The sequence below is a fragment of the Thunnus albacares genome, chromosome 18 (assembly GCF_914725855.1).
Source record: "Thunnus albacares chromosome 18, fThuAlb1.1, whole genome shotgun sequence".
NCBI classification, from domain to species: Eukaryota; Metazoa; Chordata; class Actinopteri; order Scombriformes; family Scombridae; genus Thunnus; species Thunnus albacares.
In genome coordinates, this window is record NC_058123.1 from 11,899,709 (window position 1) to 11,916,616 (window position 16,908).

The following is a 16,908-nucleotide window of genomic DNA, read 5'->3' on the forward strand; positions in this document are numbered from 1 at the left end:
AGCAAAAACATTACAATTTAAATTTGCTTTAATTTTTGCTTTTTTGTTGTTGTTTTTTCAGACATGTTCACATAAATGCACAAACATGAATTATATATGTATATACTGCTATGCAAGAACACCATAATCAGAGTCACACATGCATTCCAATGTTAATACAGTTATATATTGAGACATGAGCTTTGCCTGAGGTCTTGCGTTTGATGCTGTTTGAAGTTAAGTTATTGTAGATTCTCATTAACCAGTGTTGGACGTTAGTCAGCTTCTGCAGTTACATAACCTCTCATCTGGTTGTTGGAGTAGGCCAAGGCGTGGATCAGGCATCCCTTAGGACACACAGAGGTTCCTCCCCCACCCTCATGCACACACACACGCATGAACTCTTCTCCCCCCTCCATACGTTCCCGCTGCACATATTTGGCAAATCAGGAGCAATTCCCTCGTTCTGTTCTCTGCTGTGCTTTCATTCTCTGTCTCCCTCTCTCTCTCTCTCTATTTCGCTCGGCACGGTTCCCATTCCCTCTTCATAACATTATGGATATTAATTTTTTAAATGTCAAATGTAATTTCATTGCACGTTGTTTACTCTGACAAAATCTGCAGGCGGACAGTGTCGTGTCTATGTGAAAGCAAAGTTTCCTATTTTAGAAGTTCGTGCATATTTTATCTCATGAGTTCATCCCCACAATGGAAGGAGGCTGAGGATTCTAAGAATACCTTCACTTTGGTGTGTCTGCTGCATGTAGCTCATGTCTCACAGGCGAGTTAAGGAAGGCAGTGAATCAAAAAAAGAAGTAGTCATCTTTTTTTACTGTTTGTGCAAACCACAGGATTGCTGTCATACACTCTCTCGTCAGCGTGCACAGCTGTAAAGGTGGGGGGCATCTTAAATTCTGCACAGAGTGGACATGTCATGTAGTAAGATATGTGGCAGTTGCAGTGCAGCAGTAAGCTACATATCATTCAAACAATTCATCCTCTGGGGTTGTAGCTCTTATATATTCTGCTAAAGAATCATTGTTGCACAGAACAAGTAGATCTTGTTTAAGAAAGTGAACTAAAATGTCAGGATAAAACCTTCAGCCAGTAAGGCTTTGACAAGGCGATCTTAATGGCAGCAAGTATTAGTACATTTATCAAACTGTATCAAGAAAAGAAAAGAAACCACAGCAGTTTAACTGGCTATTGTTTCCAGTTAGAAGATAAAAAGTAATTATGATAGCTCTAAGACAACCAAAGAATGATGTGAATTTCTATATTTTGATAGTTTTAAGCTCATCTAACATCATTTAAATTCAACTATTTGGTATCTTGAGTTGGTAACAACCATACTGCCTTTGCCTATTAAGTCTTTTAACAAGCCACATACAAAAATTAAGCCTTTTTGGAAGCTAAAACTTACAAATCTCCTGGTTGTATTTTTGGTGAAATGTACAGACTGGAGTAAACATGCAAAAAACAAGAGTTAACTCTTATGTAATGCAAAATAAAGAAAACAAGAAATGCAAAAAAATGATTCAATACAATTAATTGATTATCAAAATAGTTGCTTACTGATTTTCTGTTGATTGATAATTCAATTAATTGAGTTCATTTCAGCTGTATCATAGCAAGAGACTGAAATGAATGCAAACTGGTCAAATTGCTAGGCTTTCTGCAGGAGATAAACTGTTAGGCTGTTCACTGAAGGAAATAGCTAAAAGCTAAAAGGAACCTTAAACTGTTCCTCTGAAAACTGACCTCTGGAGACCACATTTATAAATCCAGGAAATGTGTTGAGGCATGTTGGTATTTTTTACCAGTTTGTATGGCATTAGTAGATGAGCCCTGAGTTGGGAGCAGCTGGCTGTGCCAAGCACCACACTCTTACCCCATTTCTCCGATGATTCACACTCCCCTTACAACCAGGCCAAACCGCGGCTAGAATGAGAGAGCAGTGAGGGGCACTGAGACAGAAACAGGGAGGGAGAGCAAGTAACAAAACTGGTCCCAGCCACAGGAAACTATTAGCATAGTAATGAGCAGGACATCTATGAGGACAGTAGGTCACAAAGCACCCCCACCATGGTCAATGCCATACCAGCATGTTAAAAAGGTATCACAGTAATCACTCCTGGGCCTCCGCAAGTGGGATTACATATTGGTACAGCAGAGCTCTATAGTGAAGTCACTCTGAGGCTAGTGGACTAATAGAGAATAATGTTAGGACAATGACAGACAGTGGATGAAAATCCCTTTTGGGCTTGAATGTCTTAGTCATGTGAAACTCCCTCTCCTAGTCCCCTCCTTGTCCCAGCCATGGTGTGGGGAAAGGGAAGAGGAGGTGGTTGCCATGAGAGTATGTGACACCTGAAGTGATGGCAAATTATGCACAATGCTCCTGGGGTCAACGGTGATGCTTTGTGACAAGGCAACGGGCACGTGTCAAACTGCATCATGTGAAGTGTTAACAGGGCCTTGCCCCGCACACAGACACACATCTTGAAACTCATATGTACACACAAAGGCCCTTTAGTTGACAAGGCTAATATTTCCCTTAGAAATAGTTATAAATGTCTGTCTACTCCAGACCTGGAGTAGACAGCATTTTATTCACGCTGTGAGTATTTTTCCACTACACAGCGAGGCAAAGTAAAATAAGTTGTTTACTTGTTGGAGGTGTGTTGGTTGTCTGCAGATCTTCATCAAACATCATCATCACTGTGGCTATTTCTCTCTGACATATTTCTCCATATGTTGTTGTGTTGACTGGTTTTTGGTGCCACTAATAAAGCTCTGCTAATTTGGTGAGGAACATGTTTAATTTCCTGTAAATTCTTGATGATTAAAGTCTCCCATTATTAAGTCATTTAAAAGCTTTTAATATGAAGCAGTAAACCAGGAAATGTTGGGTTTGCATTGGCGGTAACTTAACACAATGTTGTCGTCAAAGCACATAAGGAAATCTGTTTCTGCTGCATCTGTGTCTGTCTCTTTCAAAATGACTGACAGAGAGCCTCTAGGTCCCCCAGGACCCCAATACATTGGTATAAAAGGCACTAATTAAAACAGAACCAGAAAACAATTATATGAAGTCATTAGGAACAAATTGATTGATCTGTCTCACTTTGTATTTATTGAATACGTGGCTGACCTCATTCAGTGATTTATACAGCAGGCCATTTGAGTAGTGACGCTTGGATATTGGCACTTTTAGAGAAAGCGGGAGTGTAGCTTAATATTTTGATGTATATGTGTATTCGATGTATGTATGTAGTGTTATGAGAGTGGATGTAAGCACAGCCTAAACATACAGACTTTTGTGCTCTATGTCAGCTCAGTATCAGGGTAGTGTTTTGACGTTCTCAAACAGTTGTTCTCAACTTGAGCTCTGTGTGCTATTCTGCTATTCTGATAGAGGAAAGCAAAAAAGAAGTTTATGTGCATCATCCCAGCAATCACTGCACAGCTATCAGGTAACATTATTTCTACTTGTCAGGTACAATTATACCTAGTGATACATTTTGAGATGCAGCAAATGCAACACAGTTTACCTTGGCACTATATTCTAACTAATAATTTGATTGTACTGGTTGTTAATGTTTCCAATATGAATTGAAAAGGCAGTAATTATAAGCCTCTGGTGCTTGTGGGAGAATAACTTATTTTATCTATAACATTGTTTAAAGTTGTATATGGCATAAGTTAAAATTTACTGCCATGGCAGGTAGTAATTTGGGAAGAATCGCCCACCCAGCCAACTTAACCCATCTTTCTTAATCCGAGCCACTGGTCTCTCACTGTCAAATAAAACGTTTAACTCAGCCGCACAGCATGTAATGTATGCTTGCTAGTGGTACAGTCGGTTTTTAATAACACAGACCAACCACTCACTGTCTGTCTTTTCTTTTTGCTTTTGTTTCTCCCCCTTTGTGAAATTACATTTTACAAGATCCAGGTTTTTCTTTCTCTCTCTTTTTCTCTGTGTGTCTTGTGTTAACAGAGGTACCACTTAAATGCAGCTTTTCCATTATAACAGCAAACACCTTATTCACACCTACAGCTTGAGAGTGTTGCTCTCACATTTTGCACACTCTGTGCTCTATTTTCATGACAACTCCTGTCATAGCCAGGAGAGATCACACCACAACAAGTTAGTATTTAAAGATGTAATGAAGATGGAGGTTGTGCCGTTGATTGGACAGAAGAACAAATGTGGATGGGGGTTGAGAGGTGTTGGGGTTTGAACAGAGGATAGAACAGAAACCCAGGGAAGTCGGTGCTTAAATTCTGGGTACTGTTTTACACATGCTTAAAGGATATGGCTGGTGATTTTCTACATTTTTCATATTGTCAACAAATCTCATGTGCAGATACCAACAATGAATTGACCCTACTTACAAGTATTGTGTGTGTGTATATAGAAAGCCTGATAAATCTTATTCCTCGGTGCCGTAGACCTCCATTGTTGTCCAAAAACTATTAAAAAGACATCAATGAACCACACCTTTGCACTAGGTGACATGTTCCTTCATTACGAAGACTTTGGGCATGTTAGTTTGTTTAGAAACAGCTCCAAATTTGTTGCCAATAAGAAATATATAGAAAAGCACCGGTCATATCCTTTAATGTACAGTTAAAAATCAGAGAGGAGAAAAATGGAAGAGGTACAAAAGGATGAATGAACAGGGTGTGGACATATATAGGACTGTGCATTTTCTGCCATCTGTCACTAATTCGTGCACACACTGAGGAAATAGGACCTGCTGAATGTCAGGTGTTAGCATCACACATTATCTAGCACATATGTTCATCTATTTTTTGCTAGCTAAATAAGATGCTATGGTGAGAAAGTCTAGCTTGGTTTGAACTGTCTTCACCAGCGGCTAATATTCCATCTCCTTACATGGAACATCCTGTCTAATCATTGTATCATAGCAAGATACTGGATTTTAGTCTGATGTTATTGTCATCAGAAGTGAAAATTTGAGGTCCTGTTACTTTAGACAGAATTGAAAGCCTGACCTTTTTCTCACTGCAGGAGTTCAGTTTGCAATCACCTAACTACCGTTCGAAAGATTTTAGCACTTGAATTAGCACAAATAGGCACCTTAAAGAGAAAATATGCTATTGCATTTAATTTTAGAGATAAGAGAAAAAAACAGAATTAAGATGCCATGTTATTACAGTACCTGATGTGAGGGAGGCTACAAGGTTAGTTTTTGATGCTGTTTTATTGTTCTGAAGGCCACAGAAAGCAGTCCATTCTCTTCATGTCAGTAACCACAGTGACTGAAAAAGAATACAGTTTGCTATGAAACAAAATCCCTGTTTAGTTATACATTACATTTGAGAACTGATGCAGTGCACTGATGCAGCAATGCAGTCATGCTTGACGGGTTTTGTTTTTGTAAAGCTGACTACTGTATCGCATTATGTGACCATTAGCTCTCTGCAGGATGATGAATTATCTTAGTATAATGCAAGTGACAGCACCGCTGATGGGCTTCTCATTTTATTTACATTCACATTAGCTCCTGCTTCTGTACCTTTACACTCAAGGTTCATCTATATGGTAATCTGTACTGTAATTACGGAGAGGATTTCCTTTATGTCCCGCTGCACTCTCCTCTTCTGTCTCACTTTTTTCACGTCTGAATTTTTTACTCTCTCAAACCTTGTTTTATCTTTGTCTCCCTGTGTTTCTGTCATACAGAGATCTGTCTGCTCACTAAGGGCAGGCGAACAGCCAGCGTGCGAGCAGACACCTACTGCCGACTCTTCTCTCTCTCTGTTGACCATTTCAATGAGGTGCTGGAAGAGTACCCCATGATGCGACGTGCTTTTGAAACTGTTGCCATTGACCGATTGGACCGCATAGGTAAGACCTGCCTACATCTAATCCTCCTGTCCTGTCTGATTGGTCGAATCTCTTGCCTGTCATCGTGCCTTGTTGTCTTGTCTTATCAGTATTTGTTTGCCTTCTTTCTTCATAAAAGCATTGTGTCTGCCATCTTGTGCTGCATGACCTGTATGCAATCGTTTTTTTTTTTCCTCACATCTTTCTTTGTCTTAAGTAACCAGAAAGAACATTTGTTGTAACCAGCATTAATCCTTCTAAAGAACCAAAGTAGCGTTTTGTGGTTGGATTAACTGGAAGGCAGTGCATGTCGCTGTCCGGGAGGGAGTCAGGTCGCCCCCTCGTTGGTTTGGTGTTGACCCCCCACTGGACGCCAGCGAGTGGATGGAAGCTAACCTAACATGCATGTGTGTCTGGCCCTCTTTCCACTCATCTGCACTCCTGGGTATGAGCAGCACCCCACCCCATATCAGAGTTCTCAAAATCAACCAGACACAAACCCTGTAAAAAAAGAAACAGAGCAGGGCCAGGTGACATCTGGAAGTCGCTTCAGGTCCCCACATCCATCAGGTCCAGCCCAGTTTGCCAACAGGCAGGACCCGTGTAGTTTCAATCAGCTACTGTATACCCTCATCATCAACAATGGTTCCTTATTCTTTATTCTCTGATTGAGCAACATATATAAAAGAAATTAGTCATGACAGATTATAGTTGAAAGAAAATAAATGATAATGGTTCAGAAACATATTTGTTACAGATTAAAAAGGGGCACATGTATGAATTACAAACAGGGCAATAATTGGTTGCATTGACCCTAATGTTTCACATTCTCCAACTTCTTTTCTAGATTATGTTCTGTCTGCTCCAATACTTTGGTTAAACATTAAACCTGTAGAAAATATTAAAGTATTATAAAAAAAAAAGGTTTATTCAACTAACTGAAGTAGAAGGTACACATGTCTTTATCTTTGTTTATATTTTGCTGCATTAGAAATACTTATCTTTTGAAATTATACTTTTACAACCCTTCATTAACCCGACACAAGAAGTTCTGCTTGAATGTTTGCTGTTAAGTCGAGGGGATTTAAATACCACTACGTCTTATGCCTGTACCAGTTACTAACAGGCCACAACCAAGCGGTTAGTTCCACGTTTGGAAAGTGAAGCCATTGCAGAAGTGCCTTAAACCTGCAGTTTATTAACCAATACACAATGATGGTTAGGTAACATAACCATGGCATAACACCAGATTCAACTTCTTATTGGCTCCAAAAATCCAAGATGGCGACAGTCAAAATGCCAAACTTGAGGCTTCAAAACCATGGATGTATCCATGGATCCAAAAAAACTGCCCGGCTGACACATACACCAAAAAAAGTTTCTAGCTTCCAGGTTTGCTTCCGCGTTGTGTGGCCCACTGAATATGTGCAGTGGTGTTTCCCCCAGTGACCCTTCCCGCGAGTTTCCGCTCTGCCCATATACTTTACATTGTCATGACGTCACAGATTTTTAGATCGCTTTTCTCTAAATTTCTTTTCTCTGCTCTAGGAAAGTGTTGCTCACTTGCCTGGATGGTTTGAGGCGGGCCTTGCGCCCTTTTCTCATACTGCCTACCATGCATTGAGCTCACCGTTGGTTTCAGTTCATTTAGTTTGACAAATAGACGGAGACAGAAACTAAACCAAAATACTTTAGGGATGCATTCATTGTCCATCATGGTCTCAACGAGAAGTTGCTCTGAACCGCAGCACACCACTCTCATGTATCCATTTGTCTACTTTCCTCTCTGCCGTCTGCCCTCAGTCAGGCTTATTGATAAAAATGTTGACAATATGTATCCTGGAGAGTAAAATGTAGTATTATGTTATCCTACATTTCATTTGCACATGTCAGTGTTACATTCAATCAATAAAAGTAATTTATATAATAATATAAATACTAAATAGTCTGTGTAAAATGAGTATTTTTTATCAACATGTTATCACAAGTACATTTTAAGCTGTAGTATTTTCAAAATCCTACTCAATCCCTGTTTTAGTTGAAAATAAATTTACAATTGTTTTGAACTTGAAAGAGGCAGGTGCAGATTCAAAATGAACATATGTGACCAGCACCCACTAATTCTTATAGTAGGCTATTGCCTCATTTGTAGCTCAGCTATTGTACACTGTTTGATGGCAGTAAACTGCCACATTTAATCAGTAAAGCTGCTACCTTTCCACCACAATTTATGTGGCAATGTTGGTGTGCAATGAATATTCTGACGACAGTGTAAAAATTTGACAAGTGCATTGCACCTCTTTCCCTGTTTTGGGCAAACAGGGAAAATCATCAATACCAACACCACCATGAAGACAATGAAGCTAATTTATCAAAAGTAGCCTTTTTATTTATTTATTTTGGCAGTGCGGGTGGATGCTCTCAAAGTAAGATGGTGATAAAAATTTAATTTGCCCTGCAGTCCTGCTGTTTTACAAAATGCTCCTTTGTGACACACAAATATAGCAATCACTTATTAATTTTATGGTTAGTATATCTTATTAACAGGGATTGGAGTTTCCACTCTTGAAATTATTTATTTATTTTTACCAGATTTTTTATTTATTTTATTTTCCACAAGGTTTGCAGGTGTACATCAACAAGTAACATCTGTCAATAATATATCATATAGGTATACCAAGGCATTGATAGACAGGTAAATAAGTAAAACAGGAAATTATAAGACAAAGGAAATATATACTTTTTTACCCTTCTCTTCATGAATTCATAACTTACCGTTTTGGTTGCAATACAGCCATGACATTATGACTAAGACAGTAAAAGATACAGAAAAGTAACAGAAAGCATACACCTGCACCTTTGATCGCTCCTTAACCCTGACCTACCCTGTCCACGTGGGTCTTTCTCTGAATTCCACTATACATGAAGGATATTTCTTAAGAGTATGTTGCAAAGTAAATAAAGAAACAAAGTAAGAATAAAAATGTATATCATAGTTCTAACTGAGTACCTCCTTCCTAGCCTCGAGCATAACCTGGCCTGCCCCCGTTCACCCTAGCAACAGAGAGCTCCATAGATAAAATCTCTATTAAAGAGTGATTCCACTGATGAATAGAAAGAGTATGCGGTGGTAGCAACAGTTCATGCTGACAGCTGTATTTGAGTATTGTTAAAATGCTGCCCCGAAGTGTTTGAGAGAGACCTTTTGTTATTTATTCCCATAAACTTCTAACTGATGGCCACTCCCAGTAAAAATGTCCCCATTTGATTAAAATCACATAGGGTACAGTTTGGAGTTATATTCATCATAAAACAGCGCTTTGGTGTCAAGTGAATTTAATATATGAAGTTCAGGTTAGTTCATGATCTGGATTTTGAAATTATTAATGGTTCATCTCATTATCTTTTATGGCTGCTACAGTAAATGGACAACCCAACAGTTCATCATAATAAATTAGCCACATCTTTTCACTGTGTTACAACTGGCTTTACCAGTTAAGTCACCTTGTCAGCAAATTTTTTGGCCCTATCATATTAACCACAGAACAACAATCACTTGTATACAAATTTTAAGTTGAGTTTGCATAATTACAGTGTGCCAATGTTGTCTTATATCAGTGGTTAAGCTTCCAGTCTGTATCTACCTTTCTATCTGTTATTGTTGTTTTTCTTTGTCATGGCTTTGTATTTGTGTATTCTTTTGCCTGACACAGGCACATCAATATAGAATTGCTTTGCAACCCAATTGTTGACTATTGAAATACTGTAGCGTCAGGCAAGTCAGCAACAAGCAATAAACAATAGATTTGGAATAAGTCCACCTTATCAAGTCAATCAGAATACAATAACAGATGTGTGTCACATCATGAGACAACCTTTTCTCCTCAAAGTTACAATCATATGCAACATTTTTTGGGCAGAAACATAATGTTGGATTGTATCAAAAATATCACACAAAAAAAACACAAAATGTTCACACTCAAATTCATGCGAAGTTAATATTAAAAGTATCTGCTAAATGTTCACTATATTTTTATCTTTTTACGTTATTTGACACAGAGCACAAACTCCATCTCTGTCTTTGTACTTCCACCACACTGCATGGGCACCTGACACTAACAACAAGTTGCAAGTTTGTTGCATATGAACGTAATTCAAAGGAGACAGGGTTGCATTTTTTGGATTAGTATATTATTTAAAAAATAACACACACACAATCTGTATTTGTCCTGTAGTGAAGTGTATGAATTTGTTGTCACTCTGTGCCCTTCATAACATATGCCCTTTGATCTCAAGAATAATCTGCATTTGCCCTTTTTATGAGAGCCATCAGCTGAGTTAGCTTACAGCTATAGCTAGCTGTAAATAGGAAAACGAAAGCTAACCACTCTGACTGACACTTTTCAGAGCGGTATAGATTCGATCCATCCTGTCAGACTAACCATGAAGGGGGTTTTGTCTCATACAAGGGAAGATACTTTGTCATGATCCGTGATGGTTGTATCGTTTTTATATATGAACTGCATTTGGTTACATGCTTGTCTTGCTCTAAAAAGGAAAGAAAAAAAAAGTAACCATGCTTTGAAACCAATAACCGTGTTGCACATTTGACATTATCTTTTATCTATCTAAAAATTATTTGACCAGGAGTCCGTCTTGAGACGAGCACATCTCGTTTTCAAGAGTGTCCTGGCCGACGAGTAGGCATCAGGTAAACACTTTATTCCAATTCCAACATTCGAACAGCCTGAGAAATTGACCTAGAGGCTTGCTAAATGGATCCGGTCTCAAATCTCATCCTCCAAGAGCTTGTCCTCTTGCACAAGGTTACATTAAGTGTTCAATTCCTGCATCAGTGACACATAACTCAAGTCACCCACACTAGTCCTGCAGATGTTTTGATGGACACATTCAAAATGTCAACAACTAAGACAATCAAGGAAACAAAGATATCTCATTCAGTGTTACATGCCATGTTTATTTATAATCATAGAATAATCAACCGGATTATGAACACATATTCAGCTCTGTTGGTGTGACATTTTTATTTAATCTTTGAATCTTTTGTTCAAAGTGCATTCACAAATGAAATCATGTCTGCAGCTTAGTAAAAACTTTACTAATGCAATGCCACGTACACTTTTTGTCACATGCAGAAATCCCATTTCATTATTTATTCATGTTTTCACCGATAGAAAAAGTTTGTTTCTGATTGTCTGACTTGAAATATGACTTTTGTCTTTTGTGTAAATAATCTGGGAGAAGATTTAATCTTGACTGACACTAATCATAAGAAAGTAAATCTCATCTTTTGCTTAAAACTGTGTTTAGACACACAACTACTATCTCACAACTCTCATGTTGACTGCATACTAAAAAAGTTTATTTAATCCATTAAGATTTATTTTCTCACACACATTTAGACCAGTTTAAACGTTCTCTCTAAAAAAGTGCTCTTTGGTTATGGTGTATTAAATGAAACTAAACATAAAGAAACATTTCCTGCAGTGATTCATAATAGGACACAGATTATTACTGATTACTAGTGAAATGAGATTGTATTATAAATCAGAGTGAAAAATGTGTAGTTTCTCTGTAAAGCCATAAATCTTTGAAACTTTGGTTTGTCTTTCAAAATGTGTGTATTTTACTTTTTTACTAAACAGTGTTGATTATTTAAATGTTGTTCATTAACATTACGATGTTTGTGTTTTGTTTTTCTGTTTTTTTTTTTGTTGCTTTTGTTTGTTTTGGTGTTATTAATTGACTTTCAGACTGTTTTATTCAGATTTATACAATTTTCTTCAGATTTCAGATATGGGTTCATTACCTTTTACTTTTTACTTTTTAAAAAAAAAAAAATCATATTGGTGGGGGGTGAAGTTTGTAAATTGAACTACATGCTCTATTGTGCCAGGAAATAAATAAATAATGTAATACTGTAATTGTATTATTTTCAAATGGTGATTCAACCCATAGCTGACCTATTTTTATTTCAATTTTATAAGTTTTGTATATATAAAAAGAAACCTTTCTTTACCCATGATTGATGTTTACATTTTGTTTATGTTTTTTGTTTGTTTGTTTTCATTTTGTTTTTTAGGAATAATATTTTTACAGTCTTTCTGTCCAGGTTTATAAATGAGGTAAACTTCATTTAGCACACGTGTTCAAAAATCGTCCTTGCAGAAAAACAGTTGATGCAACACTTAGAAAGCAGTACAGAATATTTTGAACAGAAAATAGGCCGTATGTATATATATATATATATATATACATACGGCCTATTTTCTATATCTCAGGTTTTACATAGTTTCTTTTTGCTTCTCACTCCACTATGAGATTTGCACTGTAAACAAGTGTGGGGTAGTTCAGTTCAGTGGTCAGAGCAGGCCAGTGTATCCATATGAACAAGGTGTGTATCAGAGCACAAATCAAGCTCACATGTTAAGTGTGAGTATATGTTTCCTTTAATAGGACTCTGACAATTACTGTGATGTATACTAAAATGTTTTGTCTTGTACAGTACCTGCACAATACATTTTTGCAGCCATTTTGATTGATCTTTCTGATGGCTTTTCTACAGTAGGTGAAGATGAGAAGTGAAATAATTTGCTTACATGTAAGCTTATATAGCCCTTAAAATCTGTCATGGTCTTTGATAACTGTTTGCACACCCTTAACTGTACAACAGACAGAGTAAGATATCAAATAGGGATTAGAGGAGGAGAGAAATAAGAAGAGGCCAGAGAGGAATTCAGAAGGTTAGCTGGGACAGCAACAGATAAGACAGGCGGCACGCTATAATACACTACTGAACCCCTGTGCCAGTGCAGTATGTATGAGTAATGTTCATTGAACTCTTCTGCCTAATGCAGACATAATATGTACACATTAAAATGAACCACAATGATGCAGTGTCCTGTTAAACTTGATTAAGTTGATTACCCCCGTGCTGTAGCTCTGCACCTGTCTCTGGGCAACACCCGGAGTGCCCTGAAAACCTAACAATATGCTTGTTTTGAACTACCTTGTTGATGTATTCAGATTTTGCTGCCACACCAGCAACCATTCAGACCCTGATAGGTTCTGTTTGGAGAAATAATATATATGTGTTGTCCTTCCAATCTACAGAGTTTAACCCTGTCACCTTTAAAAGTGCAATGAAAGCAGCCTTGTAAGTTAACAGTAGTCTGAATCTAGTCAGTATCTGGTGCTAGTATTAGCTCTAATTGTATCTACCCGACCCTGTAGTGACAGTGAAAGTTGACAGCGTCAAACAGAGAACTTGATTCTGAGAAATAGCTGCAGACGTCACATTAATCCATTTTCGGTTGGGACTGTTAGAGTTACGAGAGTCCCGTCTTGTGGATGAATGCATGGCTTGTTGGAAGCCTTGAGAGGATAAAGTCATCCAGAAAATGCCACTCAACTGTAAACTAGGTGGAGAAATCTTCTGCACTCAAGGACAGGCCTTAATGATTGATTGACTATATGGTTGAAGCCTTCAGCACACTTAAAGTCCACTCTGTCTTCTTTACCAACAAAGAACACTTCACAGCCTGTCAATACACAAGGTCAACAGTAATTACAGGAAATACACCCTTTAAAAACATTTGGCCGCAGTCATTGAAACTAAAGATGTTAAATAGATCTTTATCCTTAATACTGCCAAATGGGACATGTCTCTCAACAAAGACCAGTCAAGACGTCTTTCATGCTCTTAGTATTATTTGGCATTTTATCACAGTTTTACATCCTAACTCCCAAAGCCGCAAAAGTGGTTGGTGTCTAAAGAAGCCATCTGTCAAGCCTTTATTATCACGGTCCATGACTTGTGACAGGCTGGGAAAGATTTCTAGGCCTGTGGGCTCAAAATGCCCTTTAGAGTGCATAATAACAGCACTTTTTAAAAGCAGTTTGTTTACACTATTTAGGGAGTGATGTATTTTTCATTTTTATAGTTTAATTTTCCAAATTGGTTCACAAAAGCATAACAAAACTGTATTTTTAACTAGTTACAGAAATAAATGCTAATTTTAGTGATAAATATAGTATGGCATTCTGAATAGTACTCTGTGGTAAGATGAGTTCAGTTTTATGTAATGTTTAACTATATATACAATCCATAACCACTGGTGGTAAGTTAGTGTGTTAGCAGTAGACTTTTGTTTATTTGTTTTCTTGTTTTTATTTTCACGTTGTTCATAAGATTTAAAAAATAAAAAAAAAGGTTATTCTAAATGTCCTTGTGATGTGTTTTAGCCAAGTTGTTATTGTGATTTAAATAGAATGTGACTTTAAATTAGTCCTTAGACTTTAGACTTTTTGTCTTCTAAAAATAAAACTGTCCAGTATCATGATGTGTGGGTACGACTCGTCAGTATTGTTTCTGTGTTTCATTGTCCACATCAGCACTTTCACAGTCTACGCTATCACACCATACTTTCAGTAATCTTTGTCTCCTTATATGTCCTTCACACTCCTCTAAAACCTTATATTTCCCATAGTCACTGCCATTCAATGTCTTTCACACTTCACATTCAATTTGACAAACCTTAGTGGACGTGAAAAGATGCAGCTTGTATGATTGAAAGACTTGAAATACATCTATCACTTGAAATTAGTGGAGTGATTTTAAATAAATTGCGGTTAGTGAATTAATATTGGAATCAAGAAGATGAACGCCCTCTGCCAAAGTCTTTAGAATACTTTGAATGTGTGGTGGCTACATTAGGAAGTCTTCCTACTGAAACCTACAAACTGCATCTTTATCATTACTGTCCTGAAGCTTACCCTTTTCCTGTGGTTTAGTGCAACCAAACTTTGCCATGGCTGTATGTGCTCACCTCTCCTGACTGCTCCCCAACAGGGAAGAAGAACTCCTTGCTGCTGCAGAAGTTCCAGAAGGATCTGAACGCCGGCGTTTTCAACACACAGGAGAACGAGATATTGAAGCAGATTATTCGTCAGGACAGGGAGATGGTGATGATGGTGGACCGCAAGCAGTCAGTCAGCGGGATGAACTCAACACCAATGTCAGGAAACTCCATCATTAACTCACCAGCCCAACCGACCTTTTCTGCTGCCTTTGGCATAAATCAGCTCCAGCAGTCTTCTGTTCCCATGACCTACAGTGCTTCAGCTATTGCCAATGCCTCTGCTGCCCGCATGCTGCCGGCCGCTGCCGCTGCTGCTGCTGCAGCACAGGGGATTTACCCCGCTCCCAGTCTTTCCCATGGCAACCTGAATGCCTCCTCAACCAACCCACAGACCCCACTCCAGCAGCAAGGAGCGATCATGTCACCCATGTCCTTCACGGCTGCCATGTGTAGTCCACCCGTGCAGACCCCTCTGGCGAGCCGGAGCTTCCAGTACGGCTCGCGCACAGGCTCCCAGCTGTCACTTATCCAGCAGCCCATTGCCCAACAATCTCTATCCACACAGCAACAGCTTGCCCAGCAACCAGCTGTGTCATCTGCAGCTGCAGGCTCTGCAACACAGCAGCAGCAGCAGCAGCAGCAACAGTCACCTCAGCAGCAGCAGCAGCAGCAGCAGCAGGTCCCTTCACCTCAGCGAGGCGACATCCACAAGAGCGCGCAGGCTCTCCAGTCGGGCAGCTTGAGTCGAGATGTCCGACACTTATCGGCCTCCCAACCATCACTGCCACATGACACATCTCTGGGACCCAGAGCGCACCCAGCCTCAGGAGACTCTCTGGCCTCCATCGTGCCACCAACGGCGGCGGCAATGCAGGGGATGAATCTGCAGAGTGGTATCCGCACCACAGTGCCCCAGCGGGTCAATTTATTCCGCCAGATGTCATCAGGAGCGTTGCCTCCCGTGCGCTCGGCGGCGGCAGCGGCAGCGGCGGCGGCAGTGGCAGCAGCATCGTCATCCTCAACCCAGCACAGGGAATCCCCCGGTTCTAGGAGAGATTCTGTGCTGAGCAGTACGGAGACTGACCAAGACAAAATGCGTTTTGCATCAAATTTATGATCCCATTTTTCCCTTTTCATTTTTTAAACTTAAATATGTTTCAATTCATTTTTAAAAATGGAGATACAACAAAAGAGATACAAATGAGGAACTTCAGCATTTTTGTTTCTCTCCAATTTTCTTCTAAAATAACCTCATAGAAATCCTGTACATACAAGCCCTTGTATTATATTTTAGACACATTGTCTCCCTAAACTTAAGAATGTATATTATACAGATACATCTCTCTTTTCTTTTACGCCATATTAATTATATATATATACATATATATGTATATATATGTATATATGTATGTATATGTATATATATATATATATATATACATATATATTAATATATACACTGCTGTATGTATGGGTATGTGAGAGTGTGTGTGTGAGTGCGTGCATGTGACCGTGTGTGTAAAATCCAACTACAATATTTGGCAATGGCAATTTAAAAGCTGTAGTATAAACATGAGTCTTCCTTTCTGAGAAATATAAAGAATTATATACAGTGTATGAAGTTTTTTTTATTTATTTTTGCTTTTTGCTTTCTGTTTTTTTTTTTTTTTTTTTTTAACTGGAATGAATTGTGGATTCTGACAATGATGATTTCTTTTTCCGTTTTCTTTTTCTTTCTTTTTTTTTTTTTACCATGTAGTAAGAGGAAAATTATCTTCTCCTATTAAGCAGCTTTAGACACCACTGTGGAATAATAAATGTGAGCAACACCGACAAATAATCTCAAAAAGCACACACTCATAAAAACTAATCTCAGACCAATTTCCTGAACCCTCATTTCAGAAATCAACAAACACTGTAACCAAGTGTTATGTTGCTCTCAGCAACAAAAATACAGTCTGTTGAGCCACTATATCCCCACAGAGGCTTACATACAAACCATGACAGTGTTATGGGTCCAAAGGGAATAGATAATAGAAATGCTGCTTTCTTTGTTGATTTTTAGAGGAGAATGGAGTGTGGAGAAAGATATGGATGGATGCTATTGTTTTCTATTTCTAATTTCAGATGGCTGAGATGTTACGTAATGTTGCTTAAAAATTCTGTGTATATTTATAATATTTATAA

The 16,908-nt window shown here is 38.4% G+C and overlaps 1 protein-coding gene across 1 annotated transcript in view; it reads left to right on the forward strand.

Moving 5' to 3' along the window:
• The window catches only part of LOC122969104 (potassium/sodium hyperpolarization-activated cyclic nucleotide-gated channel 1), a 73,383-nt gene extending 57,312 nt beyond the window's left edge, over positions 1 to 16,071 (forward strand). The window contains exons 7-8 of the mRNA XM_044334697.1: positions 5,696 to 5,860; positions 14,712 to 16,071. Coding sequence (XP_044190632.1) covers positions 5,696 to 5,860; positions 14,712 to 15,838 — 1,292 coding nt within the window. The 3' untranslated portion in view covers positions 15,839 to 16,071. The remainder of the gene's footprint in view (positions 1 to 5,695; positions 5,861 to 14,711) is intronic.
• Positions 16,072 to 16,908: the final 837 nt, after the last annotated feature.